The sequence below is a fragment of the Condylostylus longicornis genome, unplaced genomic scaffold, assembly GCF_029603195.1.
Source record: "Condylostylus longicornis isolate FDR11 unplaced genomic scaffold, ASM2960319v2 ptg000013l, whole genome shotgun sequence".
Taxonomy (NCBI): Eukaryota; Metazoa; Arthropoda; class Insecta; order Diptera; family Dolichopodidae; genus Condylostylus; species Condylostylus longicornis.
This window is the reverse complement of record NW_026577982.1, coordinates 10,956,696-10,979,988: the sequence shown is the minus strand read 5'-3', so window position 1 is coordinate 10,979,988 and position 23,293 is coordinate 10,956,696. Positions and strand designations below refer to the sequence as shown.

General features: G+C 23.2%; 1 protein-coding gene and 1 long non-coding RNA gene across 5 annotated transcripts in view; both read right to left on the bottom strand.

The window, feature by feature from the left end:
* LOC129605511 (bromodomain-containing protein DDB_G0280777) overlaps positions 1-17,393 on the bottom strand; it is an 82,193-nt gene extending 64,800 nt beyond the window's left edge. For all 4 annotated transcript variants that reach the window (XM_055515310.1, XM_055515311.1, XM_055515312.1 and 1 more), the window contains exon 1: positions 16,897-17,393. In XM_055515310.1, the coding sequence (XP_055371285.1) occupies positions 16,897-16,963 (67 nt within the window). In that variant the 5' untranslated portion in view covers positions 16,964-17,393. The remainder of the gene's footprint in view (positions 1-16,896) is intronic.
* A 1,677-nt stretch (positions 17,394-19,070) lies between these two features.
* LOC129605449 (uncharacterized) overlaps positions 19,071-23,293 on the bottom strand; it is a 93,077-nt gene continuing 88,854 nt past the window's right edge. The window contains exons 2-3 of the long non-coding RNA XR_008696715.1: positions 21,591-21,861; positions 19,071-20,286 (exon numbers count right to left, since the gene is read on the bottom strand). This is a non-coding gene — a long non-coding RNA (uncharacterized LOC129605449). The remainder of the gene's footprint in view (positions 20,287-21,590; positions 21,862-23,293) is intronic.

Genomic DNA, 23,293 nt, shown 5'->3' with positions numbered 1-23,293 from the left:
TTTAAAATTTCTTTCCCCTAAATCTTATGATTTGGAAATTACGCTGTGGTTGGGAGTAAAATAAGAAGCCACGTGTTTTAAAATGAATAACAATTGAATTTGAAAAAAAAAAATTTATTACAATTTTAAATTTAAAATTCAATATCCTATAAATTTTGTTTTTATATTTCAAAATTATTAAGTGTGTAAGATTATGAAAAATAAATATGGCAAAAAATGGCAATCAAATCAATCTTGCATTACTTTCAAACAAGGATACAAGGGTACACCGAAACTGGAAAATAATTATGTTCTTTTGTCTGAAAATTTAAAATTCAGAAACCATACTCTGCTCTTTTCACTCCTCTCTTTGTTCTTGCCTTACATGTATCGCAATATCGTACTTATACCCCAATCTCTTTATTAAACGAGCGCTAAATCATTGCAGTGCAATTCAGTGTTATTGTTACTCAAAATTTATAAAAATAATTTCATAATTTTTACTACAAAAATACTGATTTTTTCCATTTGGAAAAAGGTTACATAAGAAATATTGCATCTGAATACAAAATCCGTACAATGTCTTCCACAATATGGTTTTACATAATATAATTCCGCACACGGTATGTACTTATCATTTCATTATCTCGTAAATTTTCTTTCAAACAGTATTCAACTCGAGTGTTATTCTCTAAGCAACGGTGATTTGCGAAACAAAAACTCGTATATCATGAGGAAAAATTGTTATTTTAACAAGGATTCTTGTTATGGAATAAAAATTGTAATACACTTTTTTTGTAAAAAAAAAAATGCACCGTTTCAGATTCTCAGTTCAAGATTTATTAGAACCGTTCTTGCTATTATTTTTTTTTTTTTCACTTCATTTCGGTTAGTTTGCAGTGATAATTGGTTTAAAATTCAAGCACGATAACGCGATGCATGTTGAATTTTCCACAGAGACTATATGATAGAGCTATAAATTATTTTTGTGCATTAACTATCTTAGCAGAATAAATTGCTTTTGTGAAAACTGTTAAAAAAAGGACGAATTTTGGCAACAAAAAAAAAATAATGAGAAATTTTTGCATTGCTTTTTACAATATTCAGGGACGATAATTTATTTAAGTGGAGAATGAATCATCGTTCTTGAACTCTTCCTTTGTTGTTTAATTAAATTTTCAGATATGTTGATTATAGAAGAGAACACAATTTCACTAGTAATTCTATATTAACAAAATATCTGCCCTGACACATGCCTCTATTGAAAGTTGTTTCTCGTTCTGTCCTGATTTTATTTTGGTATTCATATAAATTATTCAAAAATTCCTTAATTTGAATTTCAATTCAGTATTATGAATTCTAATTTTTGATTCCTTATAAAATAAAAGTGTATGAGAACACATCCCTTTAATTAAAATAATCCTGCTTCTTTAATATAAAAATTCAAATATTCTTAAAATTCCTTGTTTTTCCATAAAAATTATTCTATATAACACAACCTACATTTTTTTTCCGAAACATTTACTTCCTTTAAATAAAATTACAAGCACATTATAAAAATGACAAATAAACCAGCTGTAAAATTAAAGATCAAAATTTTCTTTAAAAATTATCATCAACATTAAATCTTAACGCATAATTTTTCTAATTATGTTCACTGATTTTTACAAATTTAAAGAATGAAAATGTTTATTCATTATTATGTAATATTGCTTTAACAGAAAATAAGACAAGGTGTCTTGGATACAGGAAAATAAATCATACTATGTAACATCAATTGATAAAGGAACACAATTGGGATATTGCGCGGGAATTTGAACAACATCGTCGAATATTGGATCATTTGAATGATAATTGAAAGGGTTTGATAGTAACGTTTAACAACTTCTTTTACGTACAGCATTTTTAACACAAAATGTTAATCGATTCCAATAATATTCACGACAACTGCTAGAATTCTTAAGGTAATTGATTCAAAGCTCAAATTATTTGATCTTGTTGAACTAAGATTTTACAAAATAAAAAAAAAAATTTCCGTTTTAACCCTAAAAAGCATGTACTGTAAAGTTTTAGGCTTTTAATCTCTTATAAATTTTGAAATATCAAGATCCGTACCAGAAAAATCAGAATCTCAAACCAATTAAATAGTAATGTTTGAAATTCGGATTATTACATGCATTTAAAACTTTTAGAGTTCGGAGCCCAAAATAAATTTTTATTCATTGCAGTCATCGCAGAAAATTGCGTTTGGGTATTATTTCACTATCACTCTCTCACACACAATAATTAACTGAAAATTTGAATGACATTATGTTTGAATTGTAAAGAATGCTGAGTTTCCTTTCATGTTTATTAAAATGTGAAACGACATTTTAATCAAATTTATTAAAATTAACTATATACACCATTTTTATTAAACAGTAAAAAAATTCTTAATGATATTGTCCACAATATAATTATCACATTCTTTCCCCATAATATTTTCTGTCATTTCTCTTTCACTTTGTTCTTTTTTCTCTCTCTCTTTTCCTTATAGATGTTATATCAGTATACCAATTATCTTAACTAATTATAAAAGAGAAAAAATTTTAATTCTCCGGTATTTAGTGTAGTTCAAATGAGCCCCCGTAGCCAGTAAAAAAAAAAAATAATAATTATTTTTTATTTTTATTAAAATTTTTATGATAACAATGAGAAACAAAAAAAAAAAAAAAACTCAAACACAAAATTGGCATATTTGAATTTGAAACAAAATTTTTGATAAGAGAAGAGAAAATAAAACTTAATTCAATTCTCTTTTACAGTCATAATATTTTCTCCGGTTGCATACACACAAAGAAAGCAAAGAAATTATTAAACATTGAATTTAGCAAAATGAGTGCGGAAAATGGAGAGGAGGGAAGAGAAATGATCTCTTGTATTTGTGTTCTCATGATAATAAACGTAACAAACGGTGAAATATAAACTAATAATAATAAAAATTATTTTTATTATAATTTTCACCTGCTGCTTTCCTTATAAACCTTTTCATATTATTATCAGTATTTTGTCTTTCCCATACACTCGTCACTCTTAGTATTTTTTTCTCATCACACTTGCTTCAAATTTTTCATAAAATTGTTCTTGTATGTCAGAAAGTTTCTATTAAAATTATTTTAACAGATTCCCATTGATTTTCTTTAAATAATCAAGTTAATTTGAACTGACCGTCAATATTTTTCCACTACATGAAGAGCCATTAAATTGGAAATTTATTAACGTATTATAATTTTTTTGTACATCATACTTGAATATTAATCTGGTAGTTCGTTATGCATGAATTAGGTAATTATAATAGAAAAATTTTATACATCTATTATCTGATGTCTTTGGCAAGACTCGTACCCTGCTAACAACAAAAGTTTATTACTTAGCTCCTCGATTTCTACGCAAATTATAAGTTGTTTCAAAGGAAGCTCTATATGGGAACCATTAAATATTATTTAAAAAATTAGATTTTGAAAGATTATCTGAAATTAGAATCAGTTGAATATAACAAAATTAAAAAGTTTCAGAACTAGATTATAAACATTTTGCCTACAAATCAATGTAATATTGTACTGTTAATACTATACTAACTGCTCTTAGTCTACCTTTAACAAGAAAATGTAGGAGTAAACTGGACTGGACAGGTGATCATAAAATCTTGTTCCGCAAACAATAGTCTATTATCCAATTTTGAATTTGAGACAATCACCTTTAATTTTTTCTTTCTAAACTCTAGGAAATTGAACAGCCTCAGTAATTTTAGAAATTCAAATAGATCAAGAACCCGAGAAATATTTTTACATTTTACTTATTTTGAATGAAATCTAGAAAAACTTTGAAGAAGGACAGCAGAAAAAGAATGAAATATTTTTTTTTTTGTCCTGCTAATTTTTAAATGACAAAACTTTTTTCTACATTCGTCTTCTCTCGTTTTTATTATGCTTCTTTATTTTTGTTTTATATTTTTTTTTCTCTCCCTCTCTAAGTTGAAATAATCAGGACCTGTAATAATGTGAATAGATTTTTTTTCTTGTTTTTTATTCTCGTTTTTTTTAACATTGCTTTATACAAAATGCAAATTAATCGTCTGAAACTTTTTCGTCCTTGCTATGTATTACATTGGGTGTATTACAGGTGTACAAGAAAGAAATAAAAATTATAAAAAAATAAACATAATAGAATAGTTTGGTTCATTTACCAGGATTACCTTGAAAACATGTAATATAATTTTTGTTTTTTTTTTTTCAAAAGGATAGGAAAATCTACAAGGAGAACAAGAAAAAGAGATTTTTAGAGTAAACGAAGTAGTAAAGTAGATACAAAACATAATAACTTTGTTTTTTGTTAAAATGAAATTTTAATAAAAATATTTAAAAAAAAAAAAAACAAAAAAAAAATTGGGTATAAGAGTCAAAATTATTGTTTATAAAAAAGTTTAAAAATTCTTATGAAGGTTTGTATATGAAAAAAAAAAGTGTTTGTTTTTTTTTGCAGTTTATGGAAAAATAAGAGTTAAACTGTCGGGGTTTAAATAATAGAAAAAATTTTTATTAAATAAAAATGCTTAAATTTTTGAAGAACTATATGCAAAGCTGTTTTAACTATTAACGGGCAAAAAATTAAAAATTTTCAAAAATATTATTTAAAAGTTGTGAAATATTTAATCTGAAATAAAGAGAAAAGGGTTACTAATTTGGTAGTCCTGAAATATTTTCTGAAAAATTTTAGAATTACCAAATTATTCAATTTCAAAGTCAACTTTTCAAACCTAAGGTTACAGACCATTTCAAAACTTAATTCCAATGTATTCTCAAAATTAAATTTCAATGTGTCGAATATGAAGCTTGCAGTATTCTAACTTCGTTTTCAAATTCTCCTAAGAATATTGGGAAAATTATTTTTCCATAAAAGTTCAATAAAAATTGCATACCATTAGGGGTAGTGAAAAATTTTTTTTTTTTTTCAAACATTCTTAAGACAAGTTTTCAAGAAAAAAAGATTTATTGGAACTGTTTCAGCTATTATGCATATCTGATATATTGGAGTAACTTAGAAATTTGAGCATTTCTTTAATTATAATATCAAATATATTCTTTATTTATATTAATAAATCATCAGAGTTCAACACTTCATTCAAACTAAATTCCTTGTGCTTCTAAATAAAACCAAGTCAATTCAGGATTATAACGGTATACTATGTTAATATGACGACATGGTAAAGGAACAGAATTCAAAATTATCAAGCAAATCAATCATCTTAAATAAATTGTAACATAACTATGTTATAGCATTATTCAAATTTACTATCATGACTTCAATTGTTATCCTGATTCTCACTTAATTAAAACTTTTTAATTTTCTTTGAAACACTTAAACTATTTGCCATTAACAATTAATTTTAATTAAACTCAAAATCTATTTTCCCTAAAGGTTCTTAATCCTACATTTTACCTTATTTATTGTTATACAATATTCCTTAAAATTAATTGGATGGTTTTTGACTTAAGAATATTAAAACATATGTTATTCCAATTAGATTTTATATTGTACTTTCTCAATTGGTTAGACATTTTAATTTTTTTGTTTATCTACCATAGCATATTTGAATCTTGTATAATATTTTCTAGTTTAATTTGTTTATTATTCTATAGTTGAATAATTTACATAAGATTTTAGCTATAAGTATAATGTAAGGACGAAATCCTCTTTAAATAAATTTTAGTACAAATTAAAACGATTGTGTTTTTCTTTTTTTATTTACTATAGTAGCATAACGGTAGACTTAAAAGAATTTCTTATTATCACCCTTATCGGAAATTACAACAAGGCAGTTGGGGATAATACGAAAAAAAAAATGAAAGGAACAAGAAACACAACAAAAATCAGAAGAATAATGAAACAACATTATCAAAAATAAGAAAAAGGATCGTCAATTTACATGATAATAATGTACTTGAATAGAAAAATAAACTGAAAATTAGGATAATTTCATGGTAGCAGCAATACAAAAAAAAAACAAGAAATAAGAGAAGGTTTATATATACGGTTGCGGTAAATAAAGAGATACAAAGAATGAAAACGTCGGCTGAATTCGAAATTACACCAAATTAGATAAAGCGTGTAGATTTTTCTTTTTTTTTCACATTTTTCTTTTTATTATTTTGGCCCTTTTGCTCTTTTTTTTTTCTCCAAAAAAACAAGAAACGAAAAAATATGAAAAAAAAAAATTACGTAGATTCAAGTGAATGTTTTTGCTAAGGATCTCTTTTTTTCTTTTTTTGCTTGTTTGTGAGAGACAAAAGAAATAAAAAATGATGATATGAATTACAAAAAGAAAACTAGAACAAAAACAACATCATAAAAACACCAAAAGAAATAAAATATAAAGAGAATGAAAAATAAGAAATAAAGAATTTTAAGAGAGAGAGAGAGAGGAGAAAAAGGCAATATAGCAAAGGCAAAATATAAGAGAAAATTAAAGAAAAAAAATTGCTTGTACCTTTTAAGGCTTTACAAAAACGTAACGGTATCCCATTTTTTACAATTATGTCATCTTTATTTTTTTTGTCAGACATATTTCTGTTGGCTTTTGTTGTGTTACGTATACCCAAAGTACCTACCATAAAATACGTTTTTGTGTGTTTCTAATTTTTTTGTTATCATTTTTGAAAAAGGATGCGTACATGTCTGATGATATCAACTTTTTAAATATATCCTGTTTATCTATTCAAAATTGTAGTTTTAAAATATAATATATAGGAGAGTAAATCATCATTATGATTATCATCATCACCGTCATGAATGCTATTTTTCTTAAACTTAAAACACACAAACAAAATAGGAAGCGGTAAAAGAAAAAACAAAGAAGAAACCAAAAAATTTTGTAAAAATTTTTTTAAGTCACTTCAATTACGGTTTTCCTAAAGCAATTTTCCTAACTGGTTGCCTATATTAACTAATCACATATAAATAGAAAATTTTTGAGGGGGAAGGTAAATATTAAATTTTAAATGTTAAAATATTTCAAGGTCAAATTTTTATAAACTAAAATTAAAAGTTTAATAATATTTTTAGTAATTTTAAGTATTTTTGTGAATATTGTCCTTGAAGACTAACTATCTTTTTTAAAACAAATTTAATTGAAATCATAATGAAGATAATATATAGAGGATTAATATATAGAGATAAATATAGAGAATAAATGACTTAATTTGGAATCGTATATAATTTTAGGGAATGATAAAATACTTAGTAAAAAAGTTTAATATTTCTGAAATTTTGTTAGGAGAAATAGATTAATTTTGGCTCATACTCGTAATTTGAAAAAATTCACTATTTATTTCGATTTATTACAAATGAAAGCTAGTCCAGTAATGCATCTCTTTTGTTTAAAGGAGCAATCAATGAAATTTAAAGGTCAATATTTTTAATTAAATTACTTTGGTTTATTCTAGAAAAAAAATTAAAAATTAAATTAAAATTTGAATGGCATATGTTCAAAATTTTTAATAAATTTTGAAAATTATACAATAATCGACGGACATTCATGAAATATCAACTGTAATTTTTCGAAAATCAAATTCTTAAATTCTCTTTAAAAAAACGCCTTTACAAAAACACTTTATACAAATATCCTTTTTCGTTTTTATAATATTTTACAAAATCGTTCTGCAATATGATTACAATTTTGTTTTTTTTATGTGTGTTTGATAGGAATAACAAGAATAACAATACTTATTTTTTTTTCCTCAACGTATCATCAATCGTTCCAACCATGGTTCATTGACTTAAGAAATTTTCTTATTATTTTCTTGGTATTTTTATTTTTTTTTCCTCTTTTGCCTTTTATTGTTATAATATGCAACTGGCATTTATTTGGCTTTTATATAATAGGCATGGCTAGGCAATACATACACACAATAATATAGGAGTTGTGGATAACCACTATGAACAAAATGTTTTTGTACACAAATAAAATAAAAACACATTATGAATTATTCGATAAGGGCCAATAATATTATTTTGTTTTTTTCTGAAAATTTTTGGAAAATTTTGTTTTTTTGTGTTAGAGAAAATTTTTGTATATGATTAAGGTTCTCTTTCTTTAAAAAATATAATGAGGTATATATACCGAATTTTTTGTATTTTCAAAGGTAATTTATTTTTTCCAGTGTATAGTTATAATGTTTATTATATAACTTTGTTTTATAATTTATTGGAAAATGTCAGAAGCACTGAGATTGAGATTTTTTTTATTTTTTAAATTTTTATAAAATATTTCAAAAGAAATTCTTCGAAAATCGAAAAGAAATTATTTTTATTATTCAAATTAAGAAAATTCGTCTTGGTCTGGCATTTAAGAATAATTTTATTATGTACCAATTAAGTGAATGAAAGGTTATTGATGTGATCTTTAAAGAACCAATATTTTGGTAGTCTATTGCAATATTACGAGTTATATAATTATTCATTTCTACCAATTAGATTTTTAACTTTATTCTAAAAGGATCTAATTATACAAAGTTACAAAATTCTAATAATTGTTCCTCAAATTTTAAAAAATTTCAATTAAATTCTAAACATTATAGAAGAATTTCAAGAAAAAATTGGAAAATCCTTATTCTATGACCTTGCCTTCCAAATTTTAATGAGACTTGCTTGCCTTTCACTGATTATGGAAATTTTGAATTAAAATTTTTAACAAGTTTTCAATTCAGAGTTTTGTTTTCTGTAAGATTTTTTGAATGACCATTTTCAAATTAAATTAATTAACTACTTCCACTCCACATGAATAGATATTTAGATGAACAAATCCTATATTCCATATACTCGTACTTCTAATATTTTTTCCTAAAATTTTCACAAAATAATCAAATTCAGTCAGATAATTTTTATCTTAGATAAAAATTTAATGTTAGTGAACTAAGACAGAATGAATTAAAAATTCCTTTGACGCTTTTTGGTTAATACAATTTAAAATACATATAGTGCCATTAATATGTTGCCTAAGAAGCTTTACAGAAATTAAATAAGCAAAATTACCTTAACCTAGTTTTATAGAATAATAACGTTATTTAAAATGTAAAAATAATTCTGTGGGTTTACAGAACGTGCGTAAATAGGTGAGTAAATTTTATTTTACATAACGATATATGTACATACATAGTCGAATTATAAGATTATTACAATTACAAACTCACTTACTTAGTATGAAAATTTCAAGGAAAAAATTTTCTTTTTTAATTTCTTAAACTTGGAGAAAAAAAAACGAAAAGAAATTTTTTTATGTAATTTCCTGTTACTGCAGTAATATTATTTTTCTTTATTTTTTTTCTGTTTTGTGAAAATTAAAATATATTTTTAATCATTTAAACTGATGCATTTGTATAATGAAAATTATGCAAAGAGTCTCAGTAATTTTTTTCTTTTTCTTTTTATTTTGTTTGTCACCGCACTCAAAATATTAAAAAAAAAAAATGACTTTTTTTTTGAGAGGAGAGCGACGAGAAAAATTACTCATTTCAAGAGTAAATTCATGTAGGTTTACATTAATTTTTTTATTTGTGTTACTGTGATGACGTGAACAGTGTTGGCTCATTTATTCGTATGTTATGCATGCATATACAGTGAATTCGGTGTAAAGAAATTTTTTACATAAAATTTATTCTAGAGAATTCTAGATCATATAATATAGAAAAAATATTTATACTAATTGCAGGTGAGTTGCATTTTGTTTATAATATTAAGTTCGATCAAATTTACTTCTGAAAAATCACCATACTTGATTTACTGCACATAGGTTTGTAAGTAGATAAAGGGGCATAATCAAATGTGTAAGTTGCATAGATTGAATAAAAATATTTTTTCACATTCACAAAAGGCAATTCAAAATTATTTCTCTTCCTGTTTTTACAAAATTCCTTTACCGTTATTATATAAAATTGAGAGTCACAATTTCAAAATACTCCCCAACAATATTAATTATCTCCCTAATTATTATTGTCATTATTATACTATACATAATTAATAATTAAAACAATATTTCAGTGATTCTCAACTATAATTACAATTTATATAATAAATATATAAGTCAAGGTTTTTGTCCACGCTAAACCTAAGGACAATCTACATTATGCCCTCATTTCAACTGAAAAAAAACTTCCTTTTTTTTTCAAAATCTCTTATTTATGGCCTTATTATTATTATTAAGATTGGTAAAAAGAAAAAACGAAAGAAAAAATACTAAAAATTTAAAGAATCGCTACTGGAAGCGAAGAAACAAAAAAATATGTAATAATGTCGCGTATCATTAAATGAATAGGGGAGTAGATTAATATGAAGAGTAATACAACAAAAAAATGAAACACTTCCATAATAGTAGTAATAATAATAATAAAAAAAAGCAGAAACTTGTTAAGGAAATACCTAAGGGCTTTTTATTGTATCCACTGAGGTATTAATATATTGTACTTACACTACTTTTGGTGCTTATATCCTTCATTCCATTCTAACAGTTGCATGCATAATATAATGTGAGAAAATAATATTCAACTATATTATAAGAATGCCTGAGGCATTTTTATGAAACTAATCACAACCACACAATCACATATATATTTGTATGAACTCTTAAAATACCCATATAGAGCTTCTAAAATATGTAAAAAATAAAAAACAAAAATCCTTTCGTTTCGTTTCAGTTTTTTCTTGTTTTTTAGGTAGAAAAATTTTCTTGTATACCCAGAAATAAGAGGTTTTGTTTTTTGCTTATTTTAATTTTGCTTTTTGTTTTTATTTTTTTTTTCGCTTTTGATATAAAATTTCACTTGATAAATTACTCTAAAATGTTTTTACTTTATTTTTTGTTTTTCTCTTTTTCTACTTTTTCAGTTTTCTCTTAATTTTTCTCTTCTTTAATGTACAAAAATAATATTACTTAAGGACTAAAATGATGTCCTTGAAACATATATTTATTTATTTTAAAAAAACAAAAAACAGAAAAACATTTTATAAGAAAAACGTGCAGAACTAAAAATATATTTTTTTTTAAATAATATATATGTATATATAGATATTGTCATACATACATGAACACATATATATTGTATCCTTTAAATAAAATATTAGTTTAATAATATTTTGAATGAGAAAAGGTTTATATTGAAAAAAAAAAAGAACCTGTGCGCTTCCTTGAAATTCTTGATAGAAATTTTTGTATGTACATAATATTCAAAGTGTATAACATGTGCATACCTTTACTGTTATACATATATTAACAACATGTATATTATGTTAAAGTATTCAAACATATTATTATATAAATAATTTAAATAAGAAATTTATTAAGGAAAAATTAAAAGATATTATAAAGAGGTACTGCACGTCCTTAAACGTTTTAAAAGATTTATTGAATTTCATTTATATGAACATGTTATATAGGTTATAATAATCTTGAAAATACAGCCTACAGTCATTTTCAATTTTATATAAAACGATTTTGAGTATTTTAAAAAGATTTTGCAATAAAACACATAAATATTGAAGAAGAAATCATTACAAATTAAAGATGATCTTAAAGTATTCTTTTGTTGGCCAAGAAAATAAAAAACATTTCAATTAACTTGATAAATAATATAGATCCTTTTTCATTATATAGATTTATATATAAATAATAATAAGATTATAAGCAAAAATTAAATTATATAAATATAATTTTGGAATATTGAATAAGAAGAAATTGTGTAGGTTGTTGTATAACAAGACGTATGTTTTTTAATTAAGCTGATTAATAGAATAACAGAAATCAGAGAAAATAACAAAACTGTTATATTATCTATAACATGATTGCTTTAAATATGGCCTTATAAATGATATTTGAACTTTTTAAATTAATGTAGAGAATAATAATAGATTGGCATATTTTCAAAGTATAAACGACACAATTTCGAATTCTAGAAGATTTTTCTTGGAATTTTTATTAGTTTTGTAAGATGTATTAAATAAAAATTTTATATAGGAGTTTTGGGAGTATATGTTGTTCATTATACCTACCACATATTTATGGTAATTTTATATTCATATGGTTGTAAATAATAATAACTCTGTGTTTTAAAGGAACAATTATATGCTGAGTAAAAATTTTATGTATCGAATAAATTTTATTATTAATTCTGAAATTTAAATTCAATATTATTTTAATAAATTTGAAATTTTAGATAAATAAAGATTAAACTTTAAAGAACACGAATTTCAAATAAAATTAAAAAGCTCCAAACTAGAGTTGAAGCATTTTTGGTTGTAATCACAGATTTTTAAACGAATTTAAAAGAATTTAATACAAAATTTGTTTGTAATTGAAAATATGGGAATTTGGGAGTACGAACCTATTATATACTTATTGTAGGACATTTTCAAAATTGAAACTATTTGGGACTAACAAAATAATTACAGAATTCTTAAAATAGAATGTAATATTGTCTAACAGCATAAATGTCTTATATTACAGTGGTATAGAGCTATGGTGATATGGTGAATAAAATATGAAATAAGGGCATGCATTATAATCAGGTGAGCAACTTATTTATTTGTATCAACAGCGAATTTGTATAAAATTATAACATTAAACTTAAAATATTAAAAATACTGATAACATCTGTAAGAATATTTTAGCTTTATCACAAATTAACAAGCATTTTTTATTTATCAAAAGGTATTCCTTGTCATTAAAGCAAAACACCTACATTATTACATTTTAAATTTATAATATGAAATAAATCAAAAATTTAAGAATAAGTGAAAACAAACTTCAATCTCTTAAGGAATAGAAAATACATGTAGGTTCAATATTGATTTTAAATAAAGGAAAGAATTCAAATTGTGAATTTAGAAATCTAATTTTTCTCTTTTGCAAAATAAAATCAAAAAAAGGAAAAACAAAGGCAGAAGAAAACTAAAAACAAAAAAAATTAACAAGAACAAAAATTAGATTAAAAAATTCTTTTGAATTTAAAAATTATAAAACAAAAAAAAAATACAAAAAAATTTTTCTTCCTACAACAAACGCTGCGTTTCTATTGAATTTAAGCAAAGAATTTGCTTGTATTTTATTTCAAAAAGGATAAGAATTCTTAGTATTGCTCATTTTTGTTTTGGTTGCTTCAAAAATTTTTATCTTATTGCCTACGTTTCTTATTTTTTAAAAACTGAAAAAATTTTGCGCGAAAATTCTTATGATTTTCTTTTTCTGTTTTTTTCTTTTGTTCTTTTTGTCATTTTTCCGTCCAATTGGCGTAAATTTATATTTAAAGAAATTTTAAAAATTCTTCAACAAGCTGGAATCAATCCTTTATCATGAAATTTTTTTTTCTGCTTTTTGTTTCTTTTTTTTTTTATTAAATAATACAAGAATTTATATTATTATGCTTTTATTGTCTGATATTTACATAGTGTTTATGTGTATGTGTAAATAATCAAAAAAGTTTTTGTTCAAGAAATTTTCCTAATGTCTTGCAAATGTTCAATCAACTCATTTTTTCTTTCTTTTTCAGCTTTGTTTAATGTTAATCTCTATGTTCTCTGTTGAGAGAAAATATACTTTGAGTTTATCACCATGTTTAAATGATGATTTCTTATAAAATAAAAATATTAGCCAGATAGCGGAAGGTAGAGAAGAGAGGTAGAGTGGTAAAAAGGAAAGAAATGAAGAGAAGAAGAGAGAGAGAGTAGGTGGTTAGAAAAGTTTTCATAAAGAAACAAAAATATGTTAAAAATTTTCAAATTTCCTTTGAGTGTTTTAGCGCGCGTATTTCATATTACAAAATAATACGGTATATAGAATCGCATATCCTTTTCATTTTTATTCATGATGAAGAAAATTATTTTTATTTTTTTGCCCATTTCTTTTCATTTACCCTATATATATATATATATAAATTATAAAATTTTATTCAAGTTTTTGATTAGAAAATTTTAAAAATTTTTATTTTGTTTTCGTTTCTTCTTGTGTTCTAAGTTATTTTAGGAAAGTGAGTGTATTATTTCCATAAAGAAAATATTAAATTCATTGAGATTAAAGAAATTTAATTTGAAAGTTTTATGTTGTCGTTTTCTTTAAGATTAAAATAGATTTAAGTATATAGATCAAAATTATTTTAGAGGAAAAAGCAGTTTTTAATTTTAAGATTTAAAATTTTAGTTTTAAAATTCTAAATTTTAATTTCAAAGGAAAATATTTTCATCTTATATTAAACAAAAATTTTGTTCCTTAAATCTTAAATTATAAAATTTTTAATTAAGTACTTTGATTTTTATTAAAATATTTTCTATTGTGTTATATTAGATTGATAGAAATGATTGTTATGACGACGAAAGAAAATTTTTATTAAAATTCTATCACTTCTATTACATACTTAATTAGGGTGCTTGCATTATAATGCTTCAACAGCTCTTAATAAACCCGATCAATTGAATAATTTTTATATGAAAATATACAATGTATAGACGGATCCAATCTTCTCTTATATGAGAACTCTTTTCTCACACAAACTTCTCTCTTAATACGATCTATTGCCATCAGACAGTAGTACTAACCTAATTATTATTTACACTAATTAATATTGATTGTATATTGGCAAAATTATTAGTGCTTTCAATAATTAATATTAGGTTGAGTGAGGTATAGTTCCTAGTTGGGTGTAACGGTGATATTGTTAAACAAAAATTATAAATATTTACTAAGAATCATTCCTAATATTCTTTTACTTGTTGAGTAGGAAACCGGCTGTTAAATGGTAAATCATTCATGGTATATGTGTTACAATACTTTCTCATTTGCGTATTTACTTGTGTACTCACAAGTTTTAATTATATTCGAGATAGTAAAGCATATCAAAATCCTCACAACTTCACAGTATGAAATACTCTCAATATCTTTTTAACAGAAACTTTTCCACTGTTTCTACCACATTCTAAATAAAATTGATTTCACATTTAGTCAAGCATTGAATATTACAATCTACTACTGACAAATAAATTATACAACAAATTTAATTAGAAAATTTTCATAAAGAAAAAACTTGTTACAATAATTATGAAAATTTTCTTACTAAAATTGTACAATATTGTTTGAGTTTTCCATTTAAAATTAGAAAAAAGTCAATAATAATTTCTTTCAATTATTTTAAACTTGATCTTTTCTGCAACAATATTTTGAGAGTACAATTCAAATTTTCTTTTTTAATAACTACTCTTAACTAACCAACTTTATAATAAAAAAGTTTTTAAAGGGTTAAGTATTTACTTTGATTTCGAAGAAAACCCAAAATAATAAAATAAAATCACAAAAATCTTATAGAATCTTGTAAGGAATAAAGGTCATACAATTTTTTTTTTATTAGAAAAAACAAAAAAAACAAAAACTTTTCTTTCCTTTTCCTCTCCTTAAATTTCAAATTTCATTGAAGCTTTCTGGTGTACAATATTTAAAAAAAAGGACCTCATTGTTTCAACAAGTTTATATAAAAAAAAAAAACAAAAAATTTCGATTTTATGAAAAACTTTTTTTTTTGTAAGAAAAGGACATCTCTTAAATACTGTTATTTCCATCTAAACATTAAAATAGAGAGAAAGTTAGAGAGAAGGAAAACTTTTACATTTTCGGTTATACTAATTGGCTTTTTTTCTTTTGTATATTGTTGTTGTTTATTTGTTATTTATTTGTTATTGCGTTTCGGTCCAATGAATTTTCACTATGAAAATGTTATATGTCGTAAATATTATTACATCGTATAAATGCCTATGTCTTCTACATACATTTGTGTCAATTTGTATACAAGTTCATATTATTCGATCTTATTTTAAAAGTTTTACTAATTGTATGTGAAGGACTAATGGTTATTTTCATATATTATCACTCCATAAAGCTAGAATAGAAAGAAAAGAAAAAAATTTAATACTCCTATATTATGTTCTTATTCCTATACTTTTTGGTGAAATTAATCTATATAGAGGCAACAGTGTAAAAGAGAAAATAAAAGAGAGTACAAAGTTTAAGTTATGTTATCAATAAAGAAATTAGATTTATGTTCTCATGTATTAATTTCAAATAATGTTATTATCCCTGGATTTCCTATTAATGTATGGTTAGGATATTGAAAATATTAAAGGATTAATTTTTTACTTTTGTAATATTTTATGTACTTCTTATTCAATTTGGGGCCTATAAGGCAAATCAATATTATGGTGTTTTTTTTTATACTTTAATTCTATGGTGTATCGTTGCTTTAATAATCTTTAATACAACGTGTGTTGCAATATTATAGGGAAATTATTATACTGTTGTTTGTTCAAAATGTAAATATGGAGAATAGTTTATGTTGAACATATTGGCTTTGCAAATGTAAGAGAAATATGCTGTATATAATCGTATTTGTCTTGAAATTTAGAAGTTATCAAAAGAAATTCTTATTGCAGTTGTTAAGTCTATTAGGAAATTCTAAGATTGTAATTTTTTAACAATAATATAAAATAAAAATATTATGCATGCAAGATCCCTAACAAAAAAATATTACTAATAGGCCCAGCATTCCGAAGAAAAAATAGAAGTTTTTGTATTGCAAGATTCTACATTTATGGTGTGAGAAAAGTTCCTAATTTCAAAAATCAGAATTATCAAGCCATTTTAAGCAATTTTATTCCTAAAATATTCCGGCAAAAATTTATTGAATTGAGCTTCTGGTAAATATTTCTAATTTTATTTAAAATTAATTTCGTATACGAATTTTGAATTTTTTTATATTTTCAGTGCACATTTGTAAGATTTTCACTTGAAAAACAATTTTAAATTAATTTTTTTCTATATCAATAAAATATTAAAGTAAATATTAAACTTACCGACAATGATACTTGATCCAACTAACAGCAATGTTAACCAACTTGCACAGCCTATCCTGACCTTCATTGTTTGTTGCACAATTAAGCGCAAACACGAAATAAAAACACAAAAAAAAAAAAATTTAAAACTTAAAACATTTGAAAACAAAAATCTGGATTTCCTTTTCAAGTTTTCAGTGTCCTTGTGTATTTCCTTTTGCTGTTTTGTTTTTATTTAAATTTTCTTTATTTTCTTGTGAATTTTTTTGTTTTGTTTTCAGTTTCTGTTTCCTCTGATAGGGAAATGAAAATTGCTTTTATATTTTTTTTTTTTTAAATTCCAGTATCAAATATAATTCGAACGAAAATTGGGCGATTTCTTTAATCACAATGCAAACCTTTTTTTTTGTGTTATCTCTTCTTTAAAAATTTCGAAAGATAAAAAAACATTTGTCCTTTATAAATTTTTTTTTCTTGTTTTTTTTTTTTTTATTCTTCCACTGCCTTTTAGTTAGTTTTCTCTTTCTTTATATAAAAAAAAAAAAGCAATTAGAAAAAAATAAATTTTTCAATAAGGGGGGGTGGGGGCTTGAAATAAAAAATAGGAAAAATAAAAATTTTCTACAAAAATTTTTTGAGAATAAAAGTAAAAAATATTTTTATTTACAATTTGTAGTATCATGCCGTTTCGATATGAACGTATAGTTGAGTTTTAAGGCACAATATAAAAACAACAAGTAGCGCAATAATGAGCCTTACGGTATTTTTGGTTTGGAATTTTATTTTTATTTTTTCTATTTTTCTTTTCGGTTTTTATTACTATGCTTTTTATGACGCTTTAATAGTTTATAACATTTTAGTATTTTATTTCATATACCTAATTTTACTTTTAAAGATTTATTGAACAATTACGGCTTTTGTATCCGATTTGTCTTTCTTCGCTATAATTATAATATTAATTACGATCATATTAATGTAAGTATTGAAAGTTTTAAAATTTTATGCGAAATTAAATATTATATATAGGCCTGTAGAATAAATCTTTTCAGAGAATTTTAAAAATCAATATACTATTACGATAGTATACGGAACTTGTAGTCTTACTTCCAAAACGATAATATATTTTAAGTAATTACGATATATACAAGTAAGAGATTATTCTTTTCTGAAAAACACCAAATTACATAAATGTTTAAAATTAAACCATATATGTAATACTCCTGTTATCATATCACATTATTACGATAATGTCATCGTATTTATTGAATGAGAATAAAATAAATGAAGTAGCAACAAAATAATAGCACAGTACTAGTGCGTAATTATGTCATTAAAAAGAGAAAATGAAAGGAAATTGTTTTCTATTAAAATGAGTGTAAAAAATTACTGATAATATAATTTAGAGTACATATACTTAAATTTGCCTTAGCACAGTATAAATATTGCGAGATAAATAGCGAAAAACTTAAATCTTCTTCTCTTTTTCCTGTCTCTAAATGTAGCAACAAATTATGAACTCAAAATATACTTGTAATTTACTCACTCTACGTCTGTACTATAATAGAGCAATTATATATTTTTATTTTTCTAAAATTTCTTATTTTTCTCTTTTTGTTTAACATAATTTTGTTAACATTGTGAAAAGTGTGAATTCAACTTTATTTTTTTAAACTTTCTCCTATTATATATTGCGTGTGTTCAGTTGTATAACATTAAAGTTGTTAGTATATAATTTTACTTATAAATTTTAAGAGGTATTGTAATGATGTTACAAATTTTGTTTTTGTTTTTTTTTTTTTTTTATTAACTATCTCGTATAACTTTATCTTCGCACATAATTTTTTTTCTAAACTTTTCTACTCAAATTCGTGTAACAGTATTCTACATACATATTATATTATATAAGTATAATATATACGTATAATAGTTGAAAACTTTTATATAAGTATACGCACTTTATAAGAATAATAAAATAACATCTTACATTAAATACATTAAATGTTATACAGAAAAAAAATTTAATTCATATATATATACTCCTACAATGTGTATAATATTATAAATATGTAGGTGTACATTATACACATAAAATATTGTTAACAAGTAGTTAAGTATTTGAAAATAAAAAAGAAAAATAAAAAATTTTTATATACCATAGGAAAATAAAAATTATAATCGTTGACTTTTACCGTTTTTTATAGCGTAAAAATTTTAGTAGAACAAAATTAATAATAATTCATATAATAGTTTTAATTCACTTTAAATTCTATATTATGGATCCTATAAATTATTTTTATTTTATTATACAAAAATAATAATTTATTTTATTTTTTTTTTTTCTAAAAAAAAAAATTGTATAACAGTTTTAAATTTTTTCTTTTTTTCGTCCTTCTTTCATTATTTTGTGTTATATTTTTTTTAATTCTAGTCTTTAATAATTTATTAATTATTATATTATTATTTTTATTATAATTTTTATTAATTATAAAATTTTTTATAATATTTAAATATAAAAAATGGCAATAATGTTGTTGATTTTTAAGTAGCTTTTCTTTTTGCCACTTTTTATTTTCAATAATTTTAAAATTTATAATATTATTTAAAGGATAATGATGATCCATGCACATTAATATTTTTATAAACTGGTCGTCGATCATTTATGATTTTCAAAATTTCTTTATTTTAAATTTGAATTTTGAAATTTTTAATTGTGGCAGTCTTTAATAGTCAATATTAAAGCATAAGATTCTTTTGATAGTTTTTTTTCTCTATATTTAATTTTTATTTTTACTTTTTGTTAAATAATAAATTAAGTATCCTCCTTTTATATTTTTTGTTTTTGTTTTGTAAAAAAGTGAACATATTTTTAAACCCAAGGATATATAAAAGAATTTTGTATGAAACCTTGAAATTTATTTTATATTATTTAGGATGGAAAATATTTTATTATTAATTTCGTATGAAAATGTCCGTTGTTTAACATTTTCTTTTTCTTTTATTTTCACTATTTTTTCTTTCTCTTTTATAAATTGATCACTCTCCATTTATACGAGTACTATAAATACGCACATACATAATACATTATTTGTATTTAATGTATGTAAATATGTAGGTATACTTATATATTTTATATTATTTTGTTTCTTTAATGTTCTTTATTATTATCCTTTTTCTATTTACTCAGTAAATATTATGTACTTCTGTATATTATTATTTTATTTGTATATAAATTTATAATATAAATTTCCATTTTGTTAAAAGTTGCTGTAGTTTTCCTTTATTTTTCACTTTTGTATATTGTTTATTATTATAATATTTTATGTATGTGTGTTTTGTAACTAATATAGCACATAATATAGAATTTTATTTTTAGAATTTGTTTATCCAAAACTATCATCGAAAATATTCGTCCTTAAAGAAAAATATCAAAAAAAAAAAATAATGTAAGAAAACTGTACGTATAATTTAGTATGTAAGTTTATAATATGTTTGATTTATTAATAATACGTAATATACATATAAACATACTAATATAAATTGTATTTAGAAAATTGATTTTATTTTATTTTTCTATATGATTCGGTTATGCTTACGGCAATATTCTTTATTCTAAATTCCTTTCAACTTCATTTTGATTTTCTCTTTTAAATTCAATATACAAAATTATTATATTTCTAAAGAAGAAAAATTGAAAGTATTAGTACTAGTAAGTAGTACTCGGAAGTTTATAACAAAAGAGGAAACAAGAGAAATGATGTGAGATTTTTATTCGTTACATAAAAATACAAAAATATAAAAAATTTAAAGCTGCATAGAATTCTACATAAAGCTGCCCGTTTACACTTTGTGATTCTATTCAAATATTTATATAACAGTTATTATTGTTATATAATAAAATACATAATTTGTAACAGATGTGAATTAAGAATATATTTTCGAAAGCAATTTTATTTAGTTCTACTCTCTATGCTACATATTAGCTCTTAATTTTTCTGATTCTTATATTTTGTGCTCCTTTTTCTCTTGTTTATTTATTATTATAGAGAACATAAATCGTTGTGTTACATTGCATATGCAATACCACATAACTGGGATATTTTACAAATTTCATATTTTGAATTAAACCGTATATGTTTGGGATAGTAGCAACCAACATCTATGTATTAAAAAAATGACAGTGCTACTACAGTTTCGTAGTTGATTATAATGAAATGCGAGAAATTTACACTAACATGAGAGTTATTATATTATTTTATAAACAGTTTTTAGTATATTCTCTGAATATTTTAAAAATTGCGAGTTGTGCGGTATTGAATGCGACACAACAATATAGGAAAAAATTATGTTTTATTTGGAAAATATAGAAAGGATAACGAAAATAAAATATCCTTTTTCTTAATATAAAATCGAATATTTCTTATATAGGAATTAAGTGGAGTTTCTATATAATAGATTCTCAATTGTTGTAAAGATTTTAACTTTAAGTTCTACATGATGTGTGCTGGACAAAATAATATAATTCTTAGAAACAGATTTTTATTCTTATAAAATACTAAGCAGTTTTTTTTTTTATTTTTTTTTTGTTCAAGAATATTATTTTCTATAACTAAACATCTCTATACTTGAAATTTATTTTCATTTTTATTTTTTTTCTATTTTCTTCTCTAAATGATTGGGTGGATTTTTTTTTTTCAATATTATTTTTTTTTTCTTACTCTTCTTTTCATATTATTTATTCTTTCTGCGTTAAGTATGGAATAATTTCTTCATCAAAATAATAAATCTGTTATACTCGAATAGTATTATTGTGTATTTGTGAAGATGAAAACTCTTTATATTGAATTGTCATCATTGCAGAAAAATCAACTTCAAATTAAAAATGACACTGTACACATATAAAATTGGATATTTTTGTCAGCAGAAGATAAACACACTCCAATATCACTTCAAATTGTGATGAAAACAAAAAATCTGGTATTATTAGATCTGAAATTAGAAATAATAATAATAATAGGTTAGTATATTGAGAAATTTATTATAGAAACAAATAATATATATTCGGACAATATACAAAAGGTCATTAATCACAATATGAATAAAATTATGAGAAAAATGGTTTTAAGTATCTTTTTTTTAATTTTATTATCACAGGACTTGTATAATACAATTGAATGTGTATTGGAACCGTAGTAATTTGTTTTAATAATATTATTATGAAATATGCTAAAATTTTCTAGCCCGGTTGTTCATGATTTAATTAAAGTTTGACAGAGCCTTTGTATAAACCAAACAAATCAGCTTTAGCTTGAAAAAATTAAATTCAAATTTCAAAATTTCTTCTTTAATCTTCCTGATCTTCAATTTTTGAATTTAAAATTTTCTCTTTGGATATTCTTGAATTTTTTTCTCTTGATTAAACTAAATTTTACACTCATTAATTTTTTCAACATCTTGATATTGTTCTTTACTAGAGACTGTTTCCAATTGTAAAGTTCATTAGCTATGTTATTTGTCGCAAAAGAAAATTATCGATATTTAATTAAACTTTTGAGATCTGTACAAGTAAAATTTCATGACGTTCTGACTGAAAAAAATTAATGAAACCTTATCACTTAAATGTCTCGTTGAGTTTCGTTAGGCAAAACTAAATCTAATCAGATTAAAAAACGAAAAACATATTATTATTACCTATTGCAATGGTATTAAGTAAGTAATATGTAAGCCACCTGTGATTTCAAAAACGAAAAATTTTAAGCATTTTCGATCCCGTAGGAAAAAAATAAGTTAAGAAAATTTATAATTTTTTAAAATTTATCCTTACTATCTAAAAATTAGGGCATGATTTTTCGTCTATTTCAAATTAATATTCTCTTCTGAATCACCCCACTCTAATACTTTCATCCTTCATTTGTCTTCTCTTTCTTAGTATTACAATTTTTCGTCATCTTTCAACTATTTATTTTATCTTCGATTCCAAATAAATATTAAAGTAAATAATATTATTTGACATATTTTGTCAATGCCAATAATGTTGAGGTCATTATTTTAAAATGAGTGAAAATGTTATTGGTATAATCAATTTCACGCTGTATTTGTAATGTATTGAGAAAAATATTTTTATTATAGTACGATGCAGCAATTTATTTTAAAAATTCTAGTCTCTCGAATAGTTTTGTAACACTTCTTCTTGTCTGTGTACCTTTTCGGATTGCCATTATTGAAAATTTAGCAGTACGCAAGGTTGTGGGAAAGAGATTTTAAAATTTAGCATAAATAGAATTATAAAAATTTGACTCTGTACCACCTTAAATTTAGTAATTTTCATTGTTTTCATATGAAACAAATAATCTGTGCATATGAAAGCCAAATATTAAATTACATAAAATTTAAATCCATAAAATTGTTTAAACTTAATCAT